At 46.2% G+C, this 10000-nt stretch overlaps 1 protein-coding gene across 3 annotated transcripts in view; it reads left to right on the plus strand.

Annotated features, from left to right (window-relative positions):
* col4a6 (collagen, type IV, alpha 6) overlaps positions 1–10000 on the plus strand; it is a 95684-nt gene that overhangs the window by 80224 nt on the left and 5460 nt on the right. For all 3 annotated transcript variants that reach the window (XM_056442296.1, XM_056442295.1, XM_056442298.1), the window contains 19 exons: positions 532–603; positions 1451–1558; positions 2242–2460; positions 2996–3154; positions 4832–5002; positions 5091–5234; positions 6117–6239; positions 6346–6527; positions 6610–6673; positions 6745–6819; positions 6911–7018; positions 7103–7210; positions 7534–7605; positions 7701–7820; positions 7911–8027; positions 8806–8967; positions 9044–9142; positions 9478–9627; positions 9957–10000. The exon at positions 9957–10000 is cut by the window's right edge and continues 73 nt beyond it. In XM_056442296.1, the coding sequence (XP_056298271.1) occupies positions 532–603; positions 1451–1558; positions 2242–2460; positions 2996–3154; positions 4832–5002; positions 5091–5234; positions 6117–6239; positions 6346–6527; positions 6610–6673; positions 6745–6819; positions 6911–7018; positions 7103–7210; positions 7534–7605; positions 7701–7820; positions 7911–8027; positions 8806–8967; positions 9044–9142; positions 9478–9627; positions 9957–10000 (2297 nt within the window). The remainder of the gene's footprint in view (positions 1–531; positions 604–1450; positions 1559–2241; positions 2461–2995; positions 3155–4831; positions 5003–5090; positions 5235–6116; positions 6240–6345; positions 6528–6609; positions 6674–6744; positions 6820–6910; positions 7019–7102; positions 7211–7533; positions 7606–7700; positions 7821–7910; positions 8028–8805; positions 8968–9043; positions 9143–9477; positions 9628–9956) is intronic.

The raw sequence follows: 10000 nt of genomic DNA on the forward strand, positions 1-10000 counted from the left end.
TCTGATCGAAGCTGCTGAAACCTGGCGCATGATTTCAAGCCCTGTGGGGGGGGGGGGGGTGAATAGAATTGATTGCCCAACACACAACATTTAAAATCATAATCATAGCTTTTAATTTACATGTTTTTATTCATCATGCTCTCTTTTCTCTGTTATTATTATTTTGTAACCTCTATTAATTGGGATGATTTTTTCTACTTACGACATTTAACCTGCAGCACACATAATAATAATAATAATAATAATAATAATAATAATAATAATGATAATACACATGATTCAACTCTGATTAACCTCAGTGAGCATTTGGGGTGAATGGAGGTGACAGAAAGACATAAATGATATATGATGACATATTGAGTATTTACTTCTCATATTACTCAACGTGTATATTATATTTAGTTGTATTTACTGTATGTGGGATTCAGACTTGATTCAGATGTATTTGATGAGTTGTCTCTTATATTAAAGGAGTAGTAAGTGTGTTGACGTGTTTTTGTGTGATTGCTAACCTTCGTGTGCCGGCTGCAGGCCAAGTGTTACCCTGCTCCATACCCGGTGAGGGAGGAGACCCCGGTTACCCCGGAGTACCCGGACGACCAGGTACGTCATTCAACGCGCCTCTGTCTGCACTTCGTAAACCGGACGCGCTAGTTTTGTTATTACATTTTTTTTTTTTATGTATGTCATTGTGCTTCAACGTTTTTTTTTTATGGTAAAATATATATATTTTTTTACATTTTATTAATTAATTTAACATTTTATTTATTTATTTTTACTTTTTTCACTTTTTTAATCCATTTTATTTATTTTACTTTTTTTTAAATGTATAACATTCTTTTTTATTTCAGTCATCCAGTCAAATGATATATATTTTTTTGTATGTATGTCATTATGCTTCAACATTTTTTTAATGGTAAAATAGGATTTATATTCTTTTTCTGTGCGAGAGGATTAAAACATATATATTTTACAGGTTATTATTTTTTTGACATTTTATTAATCAATTCAACATTTTATTTATTTATTTTGACTTTTTAAAACTTTTTTATACATTTTATTTATTTATTTTACTTTTTTTTAAATGTATCCAATTTTTTTTATTTCAGTCATCCAGTCAATTGATAATTCTTATTTTATGTTCCATTACGTTCTTAAAAGTAGATTCATGTCAATTTACGCCTCTTGAAATATATTGTAACATGCAAAGCGTTGATTTATTACTTTTTAACGATAACATTTCATAAAGATGTCACTTTAATCTTTACCAGTTTATCACTCGATTAAATTCCCTTTTATTTCTTATAAATAATAAAAAGGATTATTATCAACAAATATAAACGTGTTGACACATTAATCTACTAAATATGACCAAAGAAACCTCAAAGTGTCCATAAACGGACACTTAAACCAAATGAATCATAACCATCAGACCTGTCACGCCCCTCAGGTCTCAAGGGGGAACCGGGCTTCCCAGGAAACCCCGGGCGACCCGGGTTTGACGGAGCCAAAGGAGACGTCGGAGACCACGGTTCTGGAGGCCGGCCTGGACCCCAAGGTGAACCACCACCTGGTCTCTGGTTCTTATAGTCCAGTAACAAAGAAGGTTCCACACACAGAACCATGAAGGTGCCATCTGGAAAATGGTTCTTCAGAGTGATGCCGTAAAGAACCATATCTGGTGCCTTAAAGAACCTTTCAAACCAGGGTTCTTTAAAGAACCATGTCCTTAAATAGTTCTTCAAAGAACCTATAAAGGTGTATCAAAGAACCTTAAAAACATGATTCTTTAAGGCACCATATCTGGTTCCTCAAAGAACCTTTCAAACCAGGGTTCTTTAAAGAACCATGTCCTTAAATAGTTCTTCAAAGAACCTATAAAGGTGTCTCAGAACCTTAAAAACATGGTTCTTTAAGGCACTATTTCTGGTGCCTTGAAGAAGCTTTCACACCAGAGTTCTCTAAAGAACCATTTCCTTAAAGAGTTCTTCAAAGAACCTATAATGGTGTCTCACAGAACCTTCAACAAATGGTTCTTTAAGGCACCATATCTGGTTCCACAAAGAACCTTTCACACCAGGGTTCTTTAAAGAACCATTTCCTTAAAGAGTTCTTCTCAAATGAAAAGAATGGTTCTTCAGTGGGTGACGGTTCTTCATAGAACCACGAAGCCTCTTCAAGAACCGTTTCAGAACCCTGGTTGTTCTGTGTTCTTCAACCCCCCCCCCTCTCCTCCTCCAGGTTTCCCCGGGCCCAGAGGGGACCCCGGTCTCCCAGGCGGTCCCGGACAGAGCTTTGACGGCGGCCGGGGGAAGGGCGGCCTCCCGGGGCGACCCGGGGCCAACGGTCAGCCCGGAGAGGTTCTGGGAGCCACACCCGGCGGCCCGGGACGCAACGGACTACCGGGGACCCCCGGAGACAAGGGCCAGCCCGGGACCCCGGGAGGTTCTGGATTACCCGGTGGGTCCGAGACACGAGGGAACAATATCATCTGTGTTAATACATTTAATGTGTCATATTTACCACCTCAGCTCCTCTAAGTCACCTTTCATAAACAGTTTAGTGCAAAACCACAATTATATAAAATCAGGCTTTAAATCAATATATCAATATGTTTTAATCAATATAAATGTTTTTAGTTCATCCTGAATGAATCCCAGACTGTGAACTAAAGAAATGTTGTATGTATGCAATAATGATGTACAAATATTGAACTTATTGAAAGTGGACAAATATTATTTGAGGGAAGTTTTTGAAGAACATCAGAGCTCCAAAAATGTTAAATTAGGCATTTAAATAATAATAAATGTTCCACTAATTCAAACCAGAAACCAAACGCTCCAAATTTACAGTCAAAACGTTTTAAACCGGTTGATACTGAACATTAAAAACTCCATATACGGATTATTTATTGCTTTAATAACAGAAGTCCTTATTAATCTGTATTATTATTATTATTATTAGTGGAAACTAACTGCCTCTCTTCCTCCGCCAGGTGGCGGCGGGCGCTTCGGCGTTCCCGGGCTGAAGGGCGAGCGCGGCGCCGACGGCTACCCCGGCAGCAGCGGCCTCCCCGGCCTCCCGGGCGAGCCCACCTTCGGCATTCCCGGTCGGCCCGGATCTCCCGGCGCCAGCGGACTGAGCGGATCACCAGGTGAGGGCGGGAGAAAAGAAGAAGGCGTCTTTAATCCCGTGTCTAAGGGGATTAAACCTCGCATGATGTACAACAAACATATTACTTACTTTCACTCCTCGTCCTTTCACTCCTTTGTTCGCGGTGTTCCTGCGTTGACCAATCGGAGCCCGCGGGCGTTCCCGGTGTTTGATTTGAGCGTCCTCTCTTTTCCCCGTGTTGTGGTTCTCTTCATTCCTTCCCTCCTTTTTCTTCTCACCACCACTATCCACTATCTGCACCCGTCCTCTCGTCATCCCTCCGTCCTTTTTCTTGGTGTCGGGTCATTCTGCTCTAAGGCTGCCAAGGTGAGACACTCCCCCTCTCTCCACCTCCGTTCATCCACCCATCCACACTTTGCCCCGCCCTCTCCTCCTCCGTCCTCCTCCTCCTCCTCCTCCAAATGCTTTTACTGCTTCTGCATTTCTCACCTGACAACATGTCCATCTCCAAGTTGTGTGATTGAAAGTGGGCGTGGCCTTGTTCTTCTTCTGGGAAAAAGAAATGAAGGAAATCTACTTCTGTTTTTGTAATTTTTTTAAAGTAAATAAAATTATGAAATTATGCTTTTAAAGGCGGCCGAATTACGCTCATTTAAGGACAATATACTTATTTTTTTGTGCATATTTTTTGCCAATGTAATCCACATCAGACATACTTTGCCAATTATGGCTTTTTTATAATTGTCTCAATTCACAAAAAATATTTTTGCTTATGTAATTTTTTTTGGGGCCTGAGTGAGAATCTTTTTTTAAATTTTTCGGCAGGGAGGAAAGATTACATTTTTAGAATAAACACATTTTTTAACTTAATTTCTTCATGTTTTCTTTCTTCAAAATGTGCATTGTAAGAGGAAGTTTATTAATTTATTTAATTTGTGAGCTGTCATTGCATTGGAAGTACAACATTGGAGGACAAAACAAATACAATTTTACAACCGTAACTATTCATTATGATTTAATTATTTAATTATTAATGAATTCAGATTAAGATGGACATTTTAGCATGTGAGAGATTTAGAAACAGAAAGTTTTTAAAGTTTTATTTCCTCAGCCGGCACTAACCCTCGTAGTGGTGCGTCCCAGCCTCAGGTCACATGTTCGTTTAGAGGCTAAATAACAGTTAGTTAATAAAGATTTGGGCTCAAATGCTTCTTTTTTTTTTAACAACATGGCGTTTTATTCACCCTTAAAAAAAGGACTTTTAAAAAAAACGTTCAACTCGTCTCTGCTTTCGCGACACGTCGTGAACACATGCGGATGTGTTGAAAAACGAGTTCTCTTTTTAAGAACGAGGCCTGGAATTGCACTTGTGTCTTAAAAAAATCGATCTGGTGAATCACACACACACGTGAATAACCACATTGTGTGTGTGTGTGTGTGTGTGTGTGTGTTCAAGTGCAATTACAGCTTAAAGGCAAAGTGTGTGTGCGCATACATAATTATTAAATTGCTATATTTAATCATGAATGTAAGAATTTTTTGGAAGGTAAGTAAAAGGTAACTTTATATTTGTTGGCTTTTAGTGAATTTTTGTATTTTTTTTTTTATCCAACTAAGATAATGTATCATTTGTTATTTCTTTTTATACATGTTGTATTCCTCCATTTATAACGCGTCTGACTGACTCTCTCTCCGTCCTCGTTCGCCCCTCCGTCAGGTTTCCCCGGTCGTAAAGGAGAACATGGAGATCCGGGTTTCCCGGGGCCGGCTGGAATGAAGGGAACCCCGGGACACACCGGCACCCCCGGATCAGTGGGACCGAGGGGACCCCCCGGACCACCGGGACCGGGAACCAGAGAGGGAATCCCGGGAACGCCGGGAAGGAAGGGTAGGCGGGAGCTGCCGTTTCCTCGCCGCGGTTAAAACGCTCTCGCCGTCTCCTCGCAACGTTTTGACTCCGCCTCTTTTTCTCGCAGGCGAGAGAGGCTTCGCCGGACTGATGGGTTTCCCTGGACAACCAGGTCGACCCGGGAGCTCAGGGTTCCCTGGGGTGAAAGGCGAGTCCGGGGGCCCCGCAAGAGACGGACTGCCCGGCGGTCCGGGATTCCCCGGACAGAAAGGTAGAGATCCCTTCACGGCTCTTCATTACACATATAGACTTCTATACAGCCAGAGGAGTCACCCCCTGGTGGTCAGGAGAGAGAATGCAGCTCTAACACATGAAGCATAGACTTCTATACAACCAGAGGAGGCGCCCCCTGGTGGTCAGGAGAGAGAATGCAGCTCTAACACATGAAGCATATACTTCTATACAGCCAGAGGAGTCGCTCCCTGGTGGTCAGCAGAGAGAATGCAGCTATAACACATGAAGCATATAATTCTATACAACCAGAGGAGTCGCCCCCTGGTGATCAGGAGAGAGAATGCAGCTCTAACACATGAAGCATAGACTTCTATACAACCAGAGGAGTCGCCCCCTGGTGGTCAGGAGAGAGAATGCAGCTCTAACACATGAAGCATATACTTCTATACAACCAGAGGAGTCGCCCCCTGGTGGTCAGGAGAGAGAATGCAGCTATAACACATGAAGCATATACTTCTATACAACCAGAGGAGTCGCCCCCTGGTGGTCAGGAGAGAATGCAGCTCTAACACATGAAGCATAGACTTCTATACAACCAGAGGAGTCGCCCCCTGGTGGTCAGGAGAGAGAATGCAGCTCTAACACATGAAGCATAGACTTCTATACAACCAGAGGAGTCGCCCCCTGGTGATCAGGAGAGAGAATGCAGCTCTAACACATGAAGCATAGACTTCTATACAACCAGAGGAGTCGCCCCCTGGTGGTCAGGAGAGAGAATGCAGCTCTAACACATGAAGCGTTAGCTTCATATTTAAGAAACGGAAGTTGTCGCCTAAATAAAAGCCAGCTGACAGAATTTAGGATACAGGATACACGAGGGGTCAAAGGTCACCTTGATGCATTGCTTTTGCTCCTGTAGGTGAGAGAGGATACTCCGGTCTCCCCGGCTCGCCCGCTCGTCCTTTCCGACAAGAGTTTGTGGAGAGAGGAGAACCCGGAAACCCCAGTGGCAACGGCCTTCCTGGCTTCCCCGGACCCCGAGGTAAGACGACTTCCTGTTTACTTGTTTACTGTGTCTGTAAAACATGATATTCTGATCACGGCAAACCCGACAAAGCCCATAAGATCTGCCCCTCGACGGGTTTCAGGTGACAAGGGTCTGTCTGGTCCGCCCGGCCGTCAGGGTCTGCCTGGACTTCCCGGTTACGCCGAGCAAAGTAAAGGACAGCCGGGACAACGCGGTTACCCGGGACAACCGGGAAACCCCGGTTTCCCCGGGCCGAAGGGAGAATATGGAATCATGGGATTCCCCGGCACGTCAGGACCTCGGGTAAAAACATAAACTCATACTCATAAAACCAAAACAATGAAGTTCAACCGGCGAGACTCTGAGTTCCGACGGCTTCTTGCAGGGTGACGACGGTTCGGCCGGTTTCCCCGGCAACCCTGGAGAATTTGGTCGTTCCGGTGGAAAAGGTGACGAATCACGCGGCCACGTTGCTGAAATGACACTGAATCTTGCTGATTGCGGCGTTTTTGTTCTTCAGGTGCACCCGGAGAAAGCTACGGGTACCCCGGAGGTCCAGGAGCTAAAGGCCAGCCCGGAGGGCCAGGCTTCCCAGGTAGGACTCCCTCCACGCCGCACCTGAATGCGTCCAGCCCGTCTGTGTGGGTCACCTGGTTTCATTGGTCCAACCCATCGTCTCTCTCCAGGTGGCCGCGGCAATGACGGCACCCCCGGCGACAACGGCTTTCCCGGAGTTCCAGGTTTCTCTCAAGTGAAGGGAAGTCCTGGTGGTGGGGGGCGGCCTGGAATAATGGGTGAGTAAGACCCCCTCATGACCTTGAGGGGTGCTACCTGAGCCGGACTCAGACGCTGAACCCTTTGCCTCGTCTCCTCTGCAGGATCCCCTGGTTTCCCCGGGCCCACGGGCCAGGCCGGCTACCCGGGAAGGAGAGGCGAAGACGGGCCTCCTGGTCATCCCGCAGGTCATGGAGGCCCCGGTGCCAAAGGTGAGAGAAGAAGCCATATGCTTCTATACAACCAGAGGAGTCGCCCCCTGGTGGTCAGGAGAGAGAATGCAGCTTTAACACATGAAGCATAGACTTCTATACAACCACAGGAGTCACCCCCTGGTGGTCAGTAGAGAGAAGGCCGCTTTAACACATGAAGCATAGACTTCTATGCAACCAGAGGAGTCGCCCCCTGGTGGTCAGGAGAGAGAATGCAGCTTTAACACATGATTCATATACTTCTATACAACCAGAGGACAGCCGTCTGTTTCCACTTGAGACGAGTGAACAGTTTCTGGAGACTAACTCTCGTGTTTCTACAGGTTTGCCAGGTCCCCCCGGTCTGGATGGACTCAATGGCCTCGGTGGACCCAAAGGACTCCCTGGAACCCCAGGCAAGGACCTCCTAACACACACCAGAGTCACATGGCGCCACGAAACAGTCGGTTGGAGACGAGCTGCCGGTGACGGTTCTGGTATTTGTCTCCAGGTGGGAGTGGAGGCGGCCTCCCGGGTTCTCCTGGTGTTCCGGGTTTCAAGGGGGAGCGAGGCGTCTCCTACCCGGGAGGTCCAGGCTACAACGGACCGAAGGGGGAGAGAGGAAACTCAGGTGAGATGAAGGACGCTTCGGAAATGCCGACTGGGCATTTAACGGCACGGGATCAAAGTAACGAGGGTTTCGTTTTATTCGTGCGTCAAGGTGGTCCTGGACGCGCAGGGTTCCCCGGTCTGCCCGGACCTCCTGGTCCCACTGTGGGGTCAGATGTTCCCGGACCTTTGGGAAACCCCGGTCTGCCTGGACTGGATGGAGAGTATGGTAAGAACATCTCCTCAGTCCAGTCCTTTGGCTTCCCTCCTTTCTCTCAAGCAAATTCCACTTCCTGTTCCTTTCCTTTCTTGTCCTGTTCCTTTCCTTTCTTGTCCTGTTCCACTTCCTGTTCTTTTCTTTCTTATCCTGTTCCACTTCCTGTTCCTTTCCTTTCTTTTCCTGTTCCACTTCCTGTTCCTTTCCTTTCTTGTCCTGTTCCACTTCCTGTTCTTTTCTTTCTTATCCTGTTCCACTTCCTGTTCCTTTCCTTTCTTTTCCTGTTCCACTTCCTGTTCCTTTCCTTTCTTGTCCTGTTCCACTTCCTGTTCTTTTCTTTCTTGTCCTGTTCCACTTCCTGTTCCTTTCCTTTCTTGTCTTGTTCCTTTAACTTCCTGTTCCTTTCCCTTCCCCTTTCTTGTCCTGTTCCACTTCCTGTTCCTTTCCTTTATTGTCCTGTTCCACTTCCTGTTCTTTTCTTTCTTGTCCTGTTCCACTTCCTGTTCCTTTCCTTTCTTGTCCTGTTCCACTTCCTGTTCCTTTCCTTTCTTGTCCTGTTCCACTTCCTGTTCTTTTCTTTCTTGTCCTGTTCCACTTCCTGTTCCTTTCCTTTCTTGTCCTGTTCCACTTCCTGTTCCTTTCCTTTCTTGTCCTGTTCCACTTCCTGTTCCTTTCCCTTCCCCTTCTTGTCCTGTTCCACTTCCTGTTCCTTTCCTTTCTTGTCCTGACCTTGCTTTCTCTCAACCCAATTTAATGTTCCTTTCCTTTCCTTCTTTCCTCTCTCCTCCAGGTCTCCCCGGTCCCCAAGGTCCTCCCGGCCCTCCTGGTCCCGGCACAGCCGATGGGGACCGCGGTGACTCCGGGCTCCCGGGGTTCCCCGGCGGCCCCGGCAGGAAAGGAGACCCGGGCATCCCCGGAGGCCCCGGCCTCCCCGGCAGCTCCAGCTTCAAAGGTGACGTGGATCCACCGGACCGCCTCGAGAGTTCTGATCAGGGGGAAATAAAAGTGAAACATCTTCACTCTTTCAGGAGGACGAGGTGAGACCGGCTACAGCGGAGGTCCCGGTCTCAAGGGTTACCCCGGTGACCCCAGTTACTATGGAAACAAAGGAGCCAAAGGAGTACAAGGTAGGAGAGTTTTCGTGAAGTAGACCGTGCTGGTCCAGGTCTACGTTCACCCTTTATTCACTTCCTTCATGCTGTGTGTTTTTCCATCCACCCTTCTTACCTGTTCCTTCCCCTCCTTGTCCCCTTCCCACCCTTCCCCTTCCCTACTTGTCCCCTCCCCTCCTTATCCCCTCCCTCCTTGTCAACCTCCCTCTTTTTACCCTCCTTCCTCGTCCCCTCCCTCCTTGTCCCCTCCCTTCCTTGTCCCCTCCCTTCTTGTCCTTCCCTCCTTGTACCCTCCCTCATTGTCCCCTCCCTTCCTTATCCCCTCCCTCCTTGTGCCCTCCCTCCTCCAGGCCGTCCTGGTCGTGCCGGTAGCCCGGGGCTCACAGCGATAGCCCAGCCCCCCGGCCCGCCGCCCTACGGAGAGATGGGTTTCCCCGGTGGAGCCGGCGGTTCCGGTGGCCCCGGAGACGCCGGTCAGTTTGGACTACCGGGACGTGGAGGTGAGCAGGGAACTTATAAGGACTGTTATTACATATATAAAAATATATTTCTTAAAAAGTTGAAGTATTCCTTTACTAAGTAAACAGCGTGTGTTTACATGCACAGGTCTATGTTCCCCTATTTGAATATTTATATATATATATATATAATATATATAATATATAATATTAATTTAAATATATAATATTAATTTAAATATATAATATATAAAATATATTCTATTATATGTATACATATATATATGTATACATATGTAGATATATATATATACATATATATGTATATACATATATAAATTATAACGTCTGCCTGGACTCTCCTGCTGCAGGGTCTAAGGGTCGTCCCGGTCCGGTGGGTAAACTTGGCAGAACC

Source organism: Pseudoliparis swirei, chromosome 21 (genome assembly GCF_029220125.1).
Source record: "Pseudoliparis swirei isolate HS2019 ecotype Mariana Trench chromosome 21, NWPU_hadal_v1, whole genome shotgun sequence".
Classification (NCBI taxonomy): Eukaryota; Metazoa; Chordata; class Actinopteri; order Perciformes; family Liparidae; genus Pseudoliparis; species Pseudoliparis swirei.